The sequence below is a fragment of the Bos grunniens genome, chromosome 1 (assembly GCF_055505025.1).
Source record: "Bos grunniens cultivar Pamir isolate PY7600 chromosome 1, Bosgru_T2T1.0, whole genome shotgun sequence".
NCBI classification, from domain to species: domain Eukaryota; kingdom Metazoa; phylum Chordata; class Mammalia; order Artiodactyla; family Bovidae; genus Bos; species Bos grunniens.
Genome location: NC_141165.1, coordinates 67,442,058 through 67,460,572, shown reverse-complemented (window position 1 = coordinate 67,460,572; position 18,515 = coordinate 67,442,058). Strand labels below are relative to the sequence as shown.

The 18,515-nt window shown below is 36.7% G+C and overlaps 1 protein-coding gene across 17 annotated transcripts in view; it reads left to right on the top strand.

Annotated features, from left to right (window-relative positions):
• Positions 1-18,515, top strand: part of TBL1XR1 (TBL1X/Y related 1) — a 180,876-nt gene that overhangs the window by 91,775 nt on the left and 70,586 nt on the right. For 4 of the 17 annotated variants that reach the window (XR_015133744.1, XR_015133749.1, XM_086318981.1 and 1 more), the window contains one exon: positions 14,892-15,008. The exons of 10 other annotated variants lie outside the window; for them this stretch is intronic. Coding sequence is in view for 2 of the 7 variants with exons in the window: in XM_086318981.1 (XP_086175107.1) it covers positions 14,972-15,008 (37 nt within the window). In the remaining 5 variants the exon portion in view is untranslated. Of the gene's footprint in view, positions 1-2,263; positions 2,452-14,891; positions 15,026-18,515 lie in introns of those variants that run through there. 3 more of the 17 variants (XR_015133771.1, XM_086319005.1, XR_015133769.1) reach the window with 2 other exon arrangements.

Below are 18,515 nucleotides of genomic sequence, written 5' to 3'. Positions count from 1 at the left end.
GCTCTCTGCTGCATATGTCTTGTGTGACTTGGCAGAAGCACTCTTAAAAAAGTAGGTGATAGCACTGGACTAAATTTCTAATGTTCATTCTAGCTAGGCTAAGTGATCTCATCACTGTTACTTAGAAATCAGAGTGATTTTTACCTTACAAAAAGTAATTCCTAACATAAGTGATATGGCTCTGTTTTTGGGGGATCAGGAAATAGAATGAATTATGAATTTTTATTTATTTTTTTTAAGAATTAATGTCTTACAACAATGTTTTCTATAGTGCATTATCAAAACTTTTAATTATTTTTAGTCAAATTTTCATTTTAAATATTAAATTAGGGAGCTATAGAAACTGATTAAGTTTTATGGAACTTGGTGGGAAATTATAGATGCATCTGTCTGAAATAAAAAATACTAAAAATTAACTAGAACCAGAATGAGTGAGAGCGATACGCAAGTTATCTGTGAAAATATTTCTAGGAAATGATTCATTTTAAAAATGGACGTGTCAGCGTGTCAGAGTTCCTCTGCCTGAGCTATCTTCTGTATTCTTACTGCTGATGAGAAAATGACCTCTCCCTGTCTCCAGTCTCCCTTTTCCCATTCTCCTTCCCCTCAGTAGGTAATGGGGAATGTTGGGGGAAAAAAGGATTTTTGTTCTGTCTCTACCTAGCACAAGGATGACATGGTCGTTCATTCATATATGAAATATTTATGGGTTCTTTATGGTACTTGGGTGATTCATTAACCATCAGTAAATCTTCTGTTTCTTCTGGAGCACTACAGTTTCTCACATAAACAGCTCATCAAGCATTTTGAGTAACTGTTTTGTTTGAAGTTCACTTTTGAAACCTGTGCGTTTTTCTTGGTTGTTGGAGTCTTAGCTATTTGTGGTATGTCTCCCCCAAGAAATAAGTTGCACAGACCTGTTGGATGTCTGAGAGCCAATTGTGATGCTACTGGTTCTCTCTTCTAAGCGCCTACCTTCAAGTGACTTTGTAATGTACCTCTCACATAGCCTGTGTGTTGTTTTGTTTGGGAAACAGCTTGTAGACTGTATTTTAAATTCAGCTATCTCAAGCATATTTGCCAATTTTTTGAAAAATCCCTGAAGTCATTTTTAAGTCATTTTTATATATGGCTTATGCTTTACCTCTTTTTATCCTTCTAATACATTTGTCTTGATTGCATCCTTATTGCCTCTCTTTCCCTTGACTTTTTAAAATAAATCAGTAGTTAGATTTAAAAGATTAATTCAGGTTTTTCTGCATTATTTGGGGATGGGGGTAGGGTGACAGAAGCCGTACGTAGTGAAGCATAACCTGTAAGTAGCAACCAAATGTAATATATGAATTTTGTTGTCAATCTGTAAAACTTCAAATTAAAAGGATGTATGGTGATATTAAGAAATTACTGTCATCACCTTACACTACCCCAAAACCAAATAAACCAACCCCCTAACCCTCGCAACAGCCAAAAACTGTCACAGGAAAGTAACAAGTACAGCAAGAATGCAAGGAGATCCAACCAGTCCATCCTAAAGGAAATCAGTCCTGAATATCCATTAGAAGGACTGATGCTGAAGCTCTAATACTTTGGCCACCTCATTAGAAAAGACCCTGGTGCTGGGAGGGATTGGGGGCAGGAGGAGAAGGGGACAACAGAGGATGAGATGCTCGATGGCATCACTGACTTGATGGACATGAGTTGGAGCAAGTTCTGGGAGCTGGTGATGGACACGGAATCCTGGCGTGCTGCAGTCGGAACATATTGTAGGAGGTACTAAGTAATTTAAGGAGAGGCGTATAATATTGATTTGTCTCTGTGACCATTGATGGTCATTACCTAGATCATCTCTTATTATTTATTACTGTAATATTTCTATAAAAAGAAACTTCCCTCATTAGGTATTTGGTTACTCTGTGGCACAGTTTGCACAGAAACGGCATACCAAATTCTTGATTCTTCCCTTTATTTACCAGTTTTCTGTATCTGTAGCTCTATTCCTGTTTTGTACATAAGTTTATCTGCCAATATTTAAAGTGCTAAGTTGTTTCATAGAATGCTGGGAAAAGTAGACCAGAAAGAACTTTTACAAAAAGTGTCTCTCTGAGCTTGTGAATTTAAATAATTTGATTTTTTACTGCATTGTAGTTTTTATCCTTTAGGATACTCAGGTTGTCTTAGCCTAGGGAGCCTTTTTAAGTTGACTTCTGAGCGTTTTTGATAGGATTCTGGTCTCTGATAGCTTCCCTGCTTTGTGACATGACAGGATGTTCCTGAGCTCATCTTCTCCGTGTCCTTCCTCAGTCCTCAACTCAGCCGTGTCTCCAGAAAGTCGAGTTCCTTTTAGTGAGAAGCAGTATGTAGAGCCCCAGTTTTGTGCTGAGGGCATTTGTTGTATTCTGGATATGTATCTGGTGTGTCTGTGATACATCTGATAAAAAGTTTGGATTTTAATTTTTCAAGCTTAAATTCTTTGATTTCAATATTTCCATCCTTTTTCATGCTGAATAATGTCTTTTTCTAATGGTATTTACGTAAACTTGTTTCTTTTGTATATTTATATTACATATTAGTATAATGCTATATATGTATTTAACATGTGTAAAACATTAAAACTATAAAATAAAGTGTGTAAGATATAAATATGTTAATATAAGATATTGTACATAGTATAATTTTTATATTTATAAATATATATTTATATATTTAAACCATTACCACCAATATGATTACTGAAAATAGCAATTTTATTTTTTTTCTTTTGCCCATGTCCCACTGGGGTTTACATTCAAAGTAAATCCATTTATATGATTTTTCCACCAACTTGGTCAGAATCAGGTCCATTTGTTTCATTTTATTTTTAATTCTTAGGGTTTGAAAATACTGATTTAATCTTGTTTATAACTTTATGTAAAACACTGGTATTACTTCAAAATGAAGTGTGTACTTAGATTCTTCTCCTTATAGGTAACCAAGTTTAGCTTAGGTTGCTATTTTTAAAAATATAAACAAACCTGTGAGTCTGTGTATGTGAGTGTGTGTGTGGGTGTCTAGACACACTCACACACACACACACACACACACACACGCTTTGTTTTGTATGTATAAATAGAAGACGAGCTCAGTAACACCCTGTCTTGTCACAAAGCAGGGAAGCTATCAGAGACCAGAATCCTATCAAAAACGCTCAGAAGTCAACTTAAATGTTTTGTATAGTTTTGTATAGAAGTCCACAGAACGTTTGGAGACCACCTTTATAGTACTGTATAGAATTAGTCCTCTGTTTTTATAATAGCTGAGTAGCAGTTCATTACCTAGATGTAGCTTAGCTGTTTCATGAATGAGAGTTTTAGGTATGAGCATGTAATTTTGAGGCAGCTTGCCAAATTCTCTTCCTTAGGCTTTATGCCATTCTCTGTTTTTCCCAGTAATGTGTGAAGGTGCCTGTTTTCCCACTTGTAAACGGTATATAGTCCGAACCTTTTGGATATATACATATTTTATTTCATAGTTGAAAAATGGTGTCTCAATTTAGTTCTCATTTGCATCTCACATGCTTTAGAGCAGTTTGTATGTTTTTTCCTTTGAACTCTTCCAAAGATAAATTCTCATTTTTCAATAAAAGACTATCCATTTTTGTCGACCAGTCCCTTTAGGCCTTCTCTTTTCTCTTTTTTTGTAATTCTCCAGTCATCGCACTGCTTCTAAAACTTAATTTGGTTTAACAAGATTTTCCTACTAAGAATAAAACCTCACTGACCAGTTGTCAGGTTTGATTTCTGTAGAATCAGACCCTTGATTATAACCATTTTTTTTGAAAGCTGAACCCAGAAAGTTCCTGTAAGGAAATAAGAAAAGGAAGATAAGGAGACGAGTACAGGATACAGGTTAATATTTTAGGCAATTGGAACCATTTCTTGTTGGGACCTTTGGAAGCTGGTGTAGAACATGCCCCTTAGTTCTTCCACTCAGTGGTCACGAAAGGGGCAATTTGTGCAACAGCTCCATTCTTTATTGGTGGAGTTATGCTTTGGAAAGGGCAAGACATCAGCTCCTTAGTACTCTCTCCTGACGTCACTGACCAGATGACCTTCAGGTGTTTGCAGTAAGAAAGTGCCTACTTGGTAAGGAGAACAGTGAGCAGGGCTTGTGGCCTGGGCGCTGCCAGTGCCCACTGGCTGTTGTGTCAATGGATATTCTAGTCTACTTGCAACTACATTTCTCAGTGTAAATTAGTTAATCTCATTCATAAATTGCCCTACTGTATTTTGTTAACATCTCTTCTCCTAGAACTTGATTATCCTAAGAGAATTAATAAAAGTAATTTATGACTTGCTCGACTGAGGATAAGACCCCTTTGAGAGGTAACTCCCCAAGAGCAGTGTGGTGTGTATTGAGGAGCTAACGATCTGTTACTTTTTGTTCTCCACTTCTCAAGAATATCATCTATGAAATAATTTGTTCTGTTCACTGTAGAAAAACTCATTATTATTTTCATCCACTATCGTGATTTTGAAGTGGTATTACTAAATGTGAAGATTGAATGGTACTGCCCGTATAGACAGGATTGTGTGAAGTATTCATTTTATTTTGGTGGAGAGTTTATGTCCCTGAAGAACTAATTTTCAAGTCAATAGTAAGAGAGTTATAGTGAAAAACTCTATTAGTTTTGTGGATTTTTTATTTCTTCCCCTTTGAATGGATGAAACTGAAAATAATAGCTACAGGCTGAATTTCTTTCAGAAGTGTCTGTGCTTTTGCATATGTCTGAGCAGGTATCCCTTTGAAAAATGTATGATTTATTTTCTGTAAAAGCAAAATAAATGATAAACTCAGAAAAGCAGAGCACATGCACATTGGAGTTGTATGTTTTTTTTTTATAAGATTCTTTTTGATATGGACCATTTTTAAACTCTTTATTGAATTTGTTATACTATTGTTACACTATTCTGTTTTATATTTGGGGTTTTTGACCGCAAGATATGTGGGGTCTTACTATAGCCCACCAGGCTGCTGTGTACATGGAATTCTCCAGGCAAGAATACTTCAGTGGGTTGCCATTTTCTTCTCCAGGGGATCTTCTGACCCAGGAAGCAAACCCCAATTCCAGGCAGATTCTTTACCATCTGAGCCACCAGGGAACTCTACAGTTTTCTAAAAGGAGAGATGAAGGAGAAGAAAAGAGTGTGTGTGTGTGTGTGTGTGTGTGTGTGTGTGTGTGTGTATATATTCCCTTGTAGTTCAGTTGGTAAAGAATCTGCCTGCAGTGCAGGAGACCCCTGGGTTCGATTCCTGGGTTGGGAGGATCCCCTGAAGAAGGAAATGGCAACCCACTCCAGTATCCTTGCCTGGAAAATCTCATGGACAGAGGAGCCTGGTGGGCTGCAGTCCATGGGGTCGCAAAGAGTCGGGCATGACTGAGCAGCTAACACTTATCTCCCTGACCAGGGATGCACCCCCCGATTGGAAGGCAAAATCTTAACCACTGGACCACCAGGGAAGTCCCTGGAGTTGGGTTTAACTGAATGCCTTCATCTTTACCATTAGGTGTTTGTTGTGTGGTGTGAGGCTGATATGACTGATCAAGATGAAACCTGAGTGATTGTGGCATCATTTAGAAGGCAAAGTGTAGATTCTTATATGGATTTAATCCTTATATTAAATGTAATAGTTGACTTGTTATGGTGAAATAGTTAAAAGTTGTTATGGTGAGTAGCCGTATGGTGTAATAATTAACTTGTTATGGTGAGTAGCAATTTAAAAATTGATCTTCATATGTCATATAATCTTGGCCTCTGTTCTACAATTTCTTAGTATGAGGCACCATGCAACCAAAAATAAAATATGGCTCTTTATGTCTCAAGGAGCCCAAAATAAAGTTTTTCCAACTTCTCACACTGACTATACTATGTTAAATTCAGTCTTAATAGGATCTGACACATCTAGGATCCTGGATGTGTTGTGTGTTGGGCTGTGCTGTGCTTTGCTTACTCAGTCTTGTCTGACTTTTTGCGACCCTTTGGACAGTAGCGCACTAGGCTCCTCTGTCCATGGGATTCCCCCGGGCAAGAATATGGGAGTGGATTGCCAATTTGTTCTCCCAGAGATCTTCCCTATCTAGAGATCAAACCTGCATCTCCTGATTAGAATTGGGCTCCTGGTCCAATACTAGCAATATAGCCGAATTTGAAACTACAAATCATATTTCATGGACATATTGAAGCCAGTTAGAATCTTCTTTTCCTTGCTTTTTTTCATTAATCCATCCATCTTTCCAGGGGATAATACTGCTTTTTAAAAACATTTGCGTTTTAATTTTTTGTTCCAAAGAAAAACTAACATACTGAAGTTTGAGAGGTAAAAGACAGAAACTGCCAAATCTAACAGATACTGTTTGTTTTCTTCTTCACGTTCTGTCCTTTTCTGCAAGCTAGTTAATTTCAGTCATTTCTTTGGTTTTTCTCCTGATTCTTTTAAACGGAATTTCTTCACAATGTCTATTTTTTCTCCTATGCTATGATTACTATTTCCTCCTGTCAGGAGGATCTGTTTTTTTAAAAAGATGCTAGTGTTCTTATTTTTCTACCTACTTTCTATATATAAAAGACCATCTCACTTGACATTCATTTCCAGTTAAATTTTAGTGGAATCATGTGAGTTCATTGTAATCTGATATTTTTAAAACATGACTCAATGTAGGGATTTATGAGTTTACAACAAATCAGAGATATATTTTAAATATGTAGGAGACACCAAGACATTTTGATTAGCTTACAGTTTTTTGACACATAAGAAAATGTAAATTAAAATCAGACCAACAATGGAAAGATGAATGAGTGTTCTGAAAGAGAGTAGATAGATATTTAAATATCTGTGTAACTGTGAGTCTGTTACCATCTCTGTTTTATAAGTGAGGAAACCATTTTTCCTGTTCATAATGGCTTAGATAATAAATTGTAAAGTCTGAAGTCTAAACCAAGTCTTTTCCCACGGTTTTTTCTTCTCTTTAGAGAACGTGTCTGTATTTCTGTTCTGAGATGGAAATGATAGGGACTGTGGCATGATGGAATTGGAGTGGAATTCTGGGTTCTCACAGAGATTGTGTCTTGCCTTTTATATTACATGAGGGACAGTTAAGGAATGAAATTGTTGTAGAGGCCTTTTAAAAAAATTATATTTGCATTTGCAAATTTTCTTAAGCTTTTTATTATTTTCTGGCTTCACTTGTGGCTCAGCTGGTAAAGAATCTGCCTGCAATGCTGGAGACCTGGGTTCAATCCCTGGGTTAGGAAGATCCCCTGAAGAAGGGAAAGGCTACCCACCCCAGTATTCTGGCCTGGAGAATTCCAAGGACTGTACAGTCCATGGCGTCACAAAGAGTCAGACAGGACTGAGCGACTTTCACTTGTTTCTGGCAGACAGGGCAAATTGTTGTTTTCATTGGAAGGGGGGATTTGATATTTTGCCTGATATTTCAGAAGTTAAGTATCACAGTGAAGCATCTGAATTGAATATTGTGTACTTTTTAAACACATTTTGTGTTTCCTTCACCAGTCTTTTAATTCATTTGATGGAGGAATGTTTTTGTTTCATAAAGTCTTTTAATGTATTCCTTGTACACTTTCTCCCCTCAGTTGCAAGTAGGATAGAATCATCAGTGGTTTTTCATAGAAATAAAGTTAATTCATTTATTTTGAAATGATCCATAAGTCATTTGTCTACTTTCCCCCCCCTTTTATTGAAGTTTCTACCTGTAGTAGGGATGGAAATTTATTTCAAAACCAGGCTTTCTCTGATTTGTCCTTCTGCCTGTAACAGAACAGGTCTCATAACCGTCAGTGGTATACTGTGTGTGTGTGTGTGTGTGTGTGTAGGAGGCAGTGGTATACTGTGTGTGTGTGTGTGTGTGTGTATGTGTGTGTGTGTGTAGGAGGCAGACAGGTCTCATAACCGTCAGTGGTATACTGTGTGTGTGTGTGTGTGTGTGTGTGTGTAGGAGGCAGACAGATAACTCATCGCGACACCTTGGTCTCACCTCTCCCGCCCCCTCCCACCCCACGTCTGCAGCTGCACTGGGCGGCGTGGCAGCCACTAGTGATGTGATGTGTAACTGTTGAGCTCTTGAAAAAGTGACTAGTTGCAACTAGTGATGTGTAACTGTTGAGCTCTTGAAAAAGTGACTAGTTGCAACTAGTGATGTGTAACTGTTGAGCTCTTGAAAAAGTGACTGGTTGTAACTAGTGATGCGTAACTGTTGAGCTCTTGAAAAAGTGACTGGTTGTAACTAGTGATGTGAACTGTTGAGCTCTTGAAAAAGTGACTAGTTGTAACTAGTAATGTGTAACTGTTGAGCTCTTGAAAAAGTGACTAGTTATAACTAGTGACGTGTAACTGTTGAGCTCTTGAAAAAGTGACTAGTTGTAACTCAAATATGCTGTAAATATAAAATGTACACTGGATTATGAAGAGTTGTTTTTGTTTTCTAAGTGAAATCTTAGTCTTGCTTGGATCTCAAGAGATGATATTGTTTGGATATATTGGATTAAATAAAAATAGACTATTAGAGTCAATTGCCACCTTAAAAACCTTTTTTTTTCCTCATGAGTCTACTAGAAACTGACAAACCTTTGGTTAGCATTGTGTGTCTGTTGACAGTGTTCTGTACCTTGCTGATCACAGCTACCTGATGCAAAGATTCTCCTTGTCTGCCAGAAACAAGTAACTAGAGCAGTGAGAAACTTCAGGGCCCCTGCGAGCCGTGCAGAGCATGTGGGCTCCTGTTTGCAGCAGCGTCCCGTCTCAGCACCCAAAGCGCTCTCCCCTGGGGCCGCGGCTGGGTGCTGCACACCCGCCCAGCTCTGCTGTCCGTGCGGAAATTCTCAGAAAAACATGAATGGATAACAACAGAAAGCAATGATGGAACAGTAGGAAATTACACGGGAAGCTTTTGGGAGATATTGTTTACTGTAATCTACCTGAAGTTGGGGTAAAATTGAACAGACAAGGAGTCTGGTGCTTTGGAAAGTGTGAAAGCTGCTAGTGAACTCTGTTCTCCTCTGTCAGGAAAAGTAACTGAAATTAATAAAGCTCCAGCAGAAAATCCAGGACTTGTCAACAAATCTTATTATGAAGGTGGTTAGCTAATCAGGATGACACTCAGAAACCCTTCAGAACTAGATGAGTGAGTGAAGAAGCATATGAGAAGTACATATAGTCTATTGAGAAGTGAAAATGGAACCCCTAAGTAAACTAGTTTGAAACAACTTAAAAAAAAATTAAGATCTGGGGAAACTGGAATGACCCTCAGACAGTTCCTAAAATTAGATCGTGGGACGACATCACAAAGCTTAAGTTGTCGTTGCTCATTTGTAACAATGAGGACCTAAATGTTAGAGAAGGGATGCTAATCACTTAGTTTTGGTAGAGCCTATAACTTGAACCAAATCCCCTCATTTGTAGTTGAGTTTTCTTTTAATCTATGTCATACAAATTTTATAGAATTTGAATATTCTTCAGAGGTGAATCATGAGTGCTTTCACAGGACCTCAAGAGGAGGTAGAAAAATTGTCTTTATCAGTTTCCCTGGTGGCTCTGACAGTAAAGAATCCACCTGCCAATGCAGGAGACTCGAGTTGGATCCCTGGGTCAGGAAGATCCCCTGGAGAAGGAAATGGCAACCCACTCCAGTATTCTTGCCTGGAGAATCCCTTAGACAAGAGGAGCGTGGTGGGCTGCAGGCCATGGGGTCACAAGGGCTTGGGCACGAATGAGCGACTGACACTTTGAAAGCATCTTTACTAGAGATCTCTAGGTTTTTTCCCCCTCCACTACAGTTAAGAGCTTAAGATACAGACTGTCAGGACAATTTTCTTTTATTACAGTTAGACTTTTATTCTCATCTATTTATGTTATTCTCTTATTCAGTGTTTGCTCTCTTTTGTGTACACTTGCTTCCTTGTCAAATCACTTTTCCCTTGATTTTTCAGTTATAAAGTTTCTATTTGGTTCTTTTTATATTTTCTACTTATGAGTTTTTACCATCATTTCAAGTGCCTACCCTTCCTCTATGGAGAATGGACTATTAAAATAGCTACCTTATCTTTGATAATTCTCACATCTAGATCATCTTGAGATTGACATCTGTTACTGCCTTTTTCTTTGAGAATTAGATTTTCTTGATTCTTTGTATGTTGAGTAACTTTTTTATTGTATCCTTTCAGGAGATTATTATTATTCTGTTTGAAACTAGACAGGTCCAGACTGAACTTTCTGTGTCACGGACAGTGGTTCCACTGTGAGTTCAGTTTTCGAAGCCTTTATTCTGCTGCTTTGGATCTCCTCATGTGCACACCTCAGGCTTAGTGTGGGACCCTGACAATAGCTCCTATCTTCAGTTCTCGAAACTTTTACCTATTTGAGTATGTTTTGCATACACGTCTTGGGATGAACTTGGGACTTGTGTTGGTTCGTATACAGAATTACAGGATCCAGCTCCCAGAGGCCTCTCTTTCTGGTTTAGTTGAGCTCCTTTGGTTCAAAGGGACTGACTGACTCAGTCGGGGTCTTGAGAGAGAGAAACATGGGAAAGGGGGTTATGTCAATTGCAGTTTTGAATATGTGTACTTTTAAGAATAGTAGGGGGTTAGAATTACCAAAAATGGAGTAGTGGCTCCTGTTGGACAAGTGGTCCCACAAGTACTGACAGCCATCTCTGGACAACATGAAAAAAAGTATGAGGACATTGTAGAGCAAACAAACAGAAATAGAAACTGGTTTGGAGTGGCCTTGGGTGAGTTTCCCAAGTTCATGGTGTTCTGCCTGAGAGCAGGCTCCTCTTGGGTGGTTTGAAGTTTTAAACTGGCTTCAGGAATCAGATAGTTGAGAATTACCACAGCAGCTGCAGAGTAGTGGAGCTCAGCAGGAGGAAGAGGGAGGAAGTCTAAGAAAGGAAAGAACCTCAGAGGTCGAGTACCAAATTCTGGGTATAAACTCTGTCAAACACTGGGGCCGACCCCTAAACTTGGAACCAGTTCGAGTATCAGCAAGAGAATAGGGAAACTGTGCTTTATTTGTATCACAGAGTATTACCAACAGTTGAAGGAGAAAACTATTGGTACCTGAAGCAATTTGTACTAAACTCTGAAACATGCTGAGTGAATGTAGTCTTACGTGAAACAGGACATAATGTATAATTCCTTATACAGTGTACTAAAAACAGGCAAATATCTGTTGTGTATTGGGGCTGGGGCGGGACAAAGATAATTATTGTTGGGGGAAAAATGATTGACAAAGCTTAGAAATAGGAAGCATGGCTGCTGGGGACAAGAATTAAGGCATGTGGGAACTTTCTAGGGTGATGGTAGTGTCCTGTTAGGGATTTGAGTTACTTGAGTTTGTGCATTCGTCAAAACTCATTGAATAGTGCACCCATACATATCTATCGTAGTTTGTATGAATTTTTTCTTTAAAAGAAAAATTGTACTAAATACTTTATTGTAGTTAATGATAGGCAGTTTGAAGTATATATGGGTATATGTGAGGGAAGTTTACTGATACTTGTAACTTTTTTTTGAAGTGCTTCAGAAATTAAGATTAGTTAATAGACACAGGTGAAACAAATAGAAGAAAGCATTAACCTTAAAGTCTTAGTGATGGCTATGTAAATGTTCTTTGTACACTTCTTTGAGTTTTTCTCAAGGTTTGAAATTTTCATCATGAAATGCTATGAAAGATACTAGTAGGAAGTATATCTCTGCTGTTTGTTTTTGGTGGCTTTCACAAAAATTGGTAGTTCTTTAAATCTGAAAATGTTTTAAAGAATTTATCAGTGACATTTTTCTACCTATGCATTGAGCTCTGAACTGTTTAGGATGTGGAAAGATAGAAGTAGAAATAAACAAGGAAAGTGGAAAGACAAAACAAACACATAATAATTTGAAGACTTCAGAGTGATAGAGAAAAATCTCACGAAGATCATTTAGAATAGTATGATCAGAGTCAAATGTGAATGTGGGAAATGGAATCCCTGGAGTTGCTTATTTTGAGCAAGTTTTGAAAGTGCTCATAGAAGAAACTTTTAGATTCTCTTTCTGTTCTTTTAATTGGCCAATTGTTGATTGCAAAGTATGACTTAGGGCACATTTTTTTAATGTGTTGTATTAATTCTTCAGCAGAGGAATGCTGCGTGATTTTAATGCTCGAATTGTTAGCCAGATTGAATGATGAGAATTTATTTTAAAAAATCTGTATTTTAGGAAAATGGTAATTGTATATTAATAAGTTGTTATATTAAAAAACAGATGATCATAGTTGCTGAATTTTGTAATTCTTTTATAAAGTTTTGAGAGATGAATATAGTGATATTAAAAATATTAATATACTATCCGGTATTAAATATAAGCATTCTAAACTACTCTTTCATTCTTTATCCTGATCTTACTCTTAGGAAATGTAATCTGATAGACTGAATTTTTTAAGGTATATATTGGAATAAATTATAAGTGGATAAAAATGAGAGAAAAATGAAATACTGAAATATGAATTGTGAGATTTTTTCGCCATTAGTTTGATCATCTCTGTTTCTTTCTATTGACAGTTTTTCTTCCGTTAACCTGAAATGAGAAGTTTGAACAAGATTAAGCATTTATTAAATACATTTACATTTTAGAAAATAAAAAGTTATATATAATTAATTGTTTATATATATATATATATACACACACACACATACATACACACACACCAGAAATAGATTTGGACTTATTTTTGGTCTTTTGACTTTTTAATCTTTCCAATTGTATTGCAGTAAAAAAAAAGGGACCATTTCCATTATAACTTTCTCAAAGCAAATATGCTGCAAAAATACAAACAGACAAAAAAGCAAATGTGCTGTTGTTTTGTATGTAGCTTTAGCAATTTATAATTGTCCCTAGAATTTTGTATTATTGGTATCTAAATGAAGCATTTTGGTCTTTGAGAAAATTGTACTGTATACCGACTTACACAAGTGTTAGGAAGAATTACAAATGTGTTTCTGTTCTACAGATAGAAATTTAGTGAGGAACAATCCAGTGGACTTCTTGCCACGTACCAACTAGTTATTTAAACATCAAATTTTCATTTAATTCCTGATCTTGGTACCAAGAGGATAGTGTTTTCTGCAGTACAGTCAGTTCTGAATTTTTGAGGAGCTGGTTTATGTCTGTATGGTAGTGGCTAAAAATAATGCTGCTTATAGTATCCTACCACTAGTAATTATAATAAAACTAGTAGTTTTATTATTAGTAAATAAGCTTAATGTTTAAGTGTCTCTGAAAAAAGTCATGGAGGAGGGGGCAAATAAGGTAGTTTGAGTAAATGCTGTAAACAGCTTATGCGCAGAACAGTGCACTAAAATATGCTTTCCATATCCATATCCATACTGATATCTGCTGTATGCAGTTAAGTGTAAGTTTATTTTAATCAGCTCATTAGGATTATAAGTCAAAATACTCCCATTAAAATAGAAAATATTTTTAATGTGAAGGAAAGTTTGTTTCACAGGTCACTTGTCTCAGGGGCACATGGATATCACAATTATTTTAAGACTAGCCAAGAACAGGTTTCATCACCATCAAGGCTGCTTTATTTTTGCCTTTGTTTCTACCAGCCAGAGAAAAATTTTATTAGTGATTCTGAATAACATATTAAGTGCCGTATTGCCAGTGTGAAATGTTCAAGTGAATGATTAATGGGATTGTGTGTATGCCAAGTTATTTTATAATCACTAGGTGATTTGCATAAAATAAGTTTTAAAAACAAATTTTTCATAGACTGTTTCATTATATCTTTATATATTTTAAAAGATATATATTACATCCTTTAAAAGGATAGATTTTTGATATTAATAGATTCCTGATTGTAGAGATAACGTTTATTGGTCCTCATATAGCTAGAGTTTTAAAAGTCTGCCAGGTGAGATTCATAGTATTAACATAAATGAAAAGTAAATGTAAACTATAGTGTCAGAGGATCTATGAACTTAAAAAATTTATTAGAGCATAGACCACTCAGTTAATTACTTGTATTTAGGAAATTGCCATTAGGAAACCACAAGTTTTTGAGGCACCAGAGCCTTTCCATTATTTGTTACTGATATATAGAGAAGCTTGATTTCTTTCAGTGTAGAAAACTTAAACAAAAAATACTCTTCTCTTTATATTTCTGTTTGTCACTAGCGGTAAAAAAAATGTCATTTATTTCAGTTAACCTTGTTGTCAAAAGCAGTCAGGTTCTGTTTTGAGAGCTAACAAGAAAAATGTTATGCATAGGGAAGGTACACTCATTAACAAAGAAGGGTATCATAAACATAATTATTGTTTTGTTACAAGTAAAATTAATTGTCTGATTTTCTCTAATCATTTTTTGTGTCATTTTACACTTTGTTCAGTTACTTAATTGAGAATTGAGATCAGTTATGAGGCATTTTATTACCTAAAGTAATTACTAGCCCAAAGGTATTCCTATACTGTTTTTAAGATTTCACTTGGGCAGTCTCATTGGCTAAAGGTGAATTGCTTTTTTGAGGTCATAATTTGGTCACTCACTCCTAATCTGGTTTAGATGATAAGGTTACTTACTAAGGCAGGTAAACATTTTAAGAGTTACAAAATCTTAAAAGTTACAATTTTATATCCTAAAAATCTACTTAAAAGTTATGAAAAGATTGCTTACAGCAGTTCAAAATTTATGAAAATCGTTTTCATCCCTGTTCCACCTGCTGTTTGCAGTGTTAACTTCACTGTTAACAGAAGTGCTACATTTTACTGCTTCTTCCTGAACTCATCTATAGACTCTCAGTGTTAAAGCCAGAAGAGCCCTTTCAGATTATCTAATTCAGCACCCTCATTTTACAGATGAGGAAACTGAGGCCTTGGACTAGAACAGAAGTCTCCTGACTGAGTCCAGGACTCTTTCTGTTACGTCATGCTGCCCGATGTTTGTTTCTGGAACTCAGCAACATCACATACAGGGTGAGCTTTTTTTTTTTTTTTAAAACGAACGCACAAAGTGGTTTGCTACTCTCATCAGGTGGTGTCATCATTCTTAACTTTCATTTTTCTTTTTTCACCCATACCTATTTTAATCCACAGTATAGCCTAGTTACCCATGAATTTATTTTGCTGCTACTACTTCTTGGCATTTGACCATTATTTTTGAGAGTTAAATTCTTAGTAATATGTTTTCTTATCCATAACCACGGTAGCCTTACCAGGCATTATAGCAACAGTAGATTAAAATTCTTACAAGGATGACTTAGGGAATCTTAAATTTAGATTTAAAAAGTGAGTTATAAGTAGATAAGTACAAGAGTATGTATATGAGATCTAAGAGCAGATGTGATACCAAATATGAGAGCAATCTTTTTGTGAAATAACAAAATCCCAAGAAATATTAGCCAGCAGTGTGACATGGTTGCTGTAAAATGCCTTATCCTGTGAACTCATGGATTTAAACTCATTTGTGTTTTAGATTATCATTTTCTGTGTAGATGCTCATGATGTCCTGATTTTGGCTAGTGAGAGCCTCTTCAGGTTGGTTCCTATGTCCTTTGGATAAGCCTTAGAAGTTTTAAGTAGCTGTCTTGCTTTTTGGTTTGACACGGTGTTAATAGGTTTGTGTGGTTTTCTAAGGTAACTCAAGGAGTTTTAAGTTCTCGTAGTAAGTTCAAGATTTATAAGTTTCTGTAGGACCAAAGTATCATTTCCACTAACTCGTTCATTAATAAACACTGTCCATCATTAATTTTGCTTTTTGTAAAAGTAGGAGAAAACAAGATCTTTCTGCTTAAACAAAATTAGCGTGCTTATCTTGTATTCTCTTGTATTTTAAAGTCTCTTGTTTCATATTACTGAAATAACCATGATGTCAACCTTTAGAATTTTGGGTAAACAAAAGCGCTAATGCTCAGCTATGAATGTTGGATAAATTTGGATTGGACAGGATACTGCTGTCACAGTTACACTTTACATCACTTACATATGTGTAATATGTATATGTCATTGGAACACACACACACACACACATATATATATATATATGTTACTAGAACATACACACACACACACACACACGTTACTAGAATTCTTGGCCTATTTAACTGTTTCTCAGCAATTTTAAAGGGCCCCTGTCCAGTTACCTATCTGTGTTTCAGGTGAACTAAATCAGAGGTCCAGAAATACTATCTGACAGTTGTTTTCCTGAAAAGATTATCTGTGGGGAGGATTGTAGATGTTTTGTTTTGACAAGGGCATAGTACATAACTGTGCTTTGATGATGTTTCTTATGCAGGAGGGCTGGCTTTTATGACTTCTGGAGGGGGGTGTGTGTGTATTGTTGTTGCTCAGTTGCTCAGTCTTATCCAACTCTGTGACCCCATGGACTGCAGCACACCAGGTTCCTCTGTCCTCCACTGTCTTATGGAATTTGCTCAAATTCTTGTTCATTGAGTCACTAATGCTAATCTAACCATTTTATCCTCTGCTGCCTCCTCTGCTTTTGCCTTCAATCGTTCTAAGCATCAGGGTCTTTTCCAGTGAGTCAGCTCTTCACATCAGGTGGTCAGAGTATTAGAGCTTCATTTTCAGTCCTTTCTGTGAATATTCAGAGTTGGTTTTCTTTAGGATTGACTGGTTTGATCTTCTTGTTGTTTATAGCTATTATGTGCTAGAATGTAAACTACAGACTGCCTTTTAAATGCTTGTAATTTGATAGTGACTGAAAAATATGCACAATATAAAATGATAGAATAATAATGTTAACACATAAATTATAAATTGGTTTCATGCACTTCTACTACCTGTGAGGTTTTTAGAGTAGATTTTATTTCTATTTTACAGAATAAGAAACTGGGGCTTAGGGTAGTTAAATGACTTGATTTAATGTTTTACTGTCAAAAACAATAACATTTGAAGAAAATACAAATACTCTAATTTCTAACCTAAATTTCTTTCTTTCTTTCTTTTTTTTTTTTTTACTACTGCCCAACTTTGAAAAGAGTTTTTCTAAAACTATGCTTTAGGGCTACGGGAGGAAAGGAGGAAACACCTTTAATGTTGACATTTGAATAGTCTTCATAAGGAGATGACATTTGAAGAACAGAAAAAATTTTAACACTTGTAGTTGGAACAGAGAGCTTAAAAATCATAAATGTGGGAATTAGGGGTTTGTTAGAATATTTTTTACTCCCTTGAATGTAGAGTACACTCGAAGAAGATGCTGTACACTCAGAGGGATACTGAAGACCATACACTGGACAAGGAGAACTTAAATGCTTCTGTAAACAAGTTAGAGGGAATGTGGAAGCTAATAGGTAGTCATGAATACATATGACATAAGCAGCGTTATATTTTATGTGTAGATGTCTGAAGATAGTATGAAGAGACCTGGAAGTCATTGAGGGTATTGCAGTAGTAGAGGGGATAGGTACTGCAAAAAAGAAGGCATGGCTGGAAGAGGTGTTTTAAAGGTAAGAGATAGCAGGTAGAAGCCGAGATATAAAATTGAATGCAAAAAAAAAATACTAAAATTTAAATGTTAGTGAATTACAGAATTAGTAATAGTTATGGGCAAGAGGAGAAACATTTTGGGAAGTATAGGGCATAAGTTGCCTCCAGTAATGCTGAGTGATGATAACTGAAAGGACATAGATATTTGTGCTTTAGTCAGCTGGAATTTGGATTCCTAGGTGGCTTGAGGTAAAGAATCTGCCTGCCAATGTAGGAGACGTGGGTTTGATATCTGGGTTGGAAAGATCCCCTGGAGGAGGATGTGGCAACCCACTCCAGGTATTCTTACTGGGAAAATCCCAGAGTCCCATGGACTATGGAGGGGTATAGTCCCTGGGTCCCAAAGAGTCAGCTGGATATGACTGAGTGACTGAGCAGGCTCATATGCAGCTAGAATTGGAATATTTGGAATGGGAAAGATGGGTGTATGTGTTTGGCATGTAGCGGGACAGATGGTGGTTTTGTGATTCTTCAGATGGGAAATAGATGGGGAAACAGTGGAAGCAGTGTCAGACTTTATTTTTGAGGGGCTCCATAATCTCTGCAGATGGTGACTGCAGCCATGAAATTAAAAGACGCTTACTCCTTGGAAGGAAGGTTATGACCAACCTAGATAGCATATTCAAAAGCAGAGACATTACTTTGCCAACAAAGGTCCATCTAGTCAAGGCTATGGTTTTTCCAGTGGTCATGTATGGATGTGAGAGTTGGACTGTGAAGAAAGCTGAGCACCAAAGAATTGATGCTTTTGACCTGTGGTGTTGGAGAAGACTTTTGAGAGTCCCTTGGACTGCAAGGAGATCCAACCAGTCCATTCTGAAGGAGATAGCCCTGGGATTTCTTTGGAAGGATTGATGCTAAAGCTGAAACTCAGTACTTTGGCCACCTCATGCAAAGAGCTGACTCATTAGAAAAGACTGATGCTGGGAGGGATTGGGGGCAGGAGGAAAAGGGGACGACAGAGGATGAGAT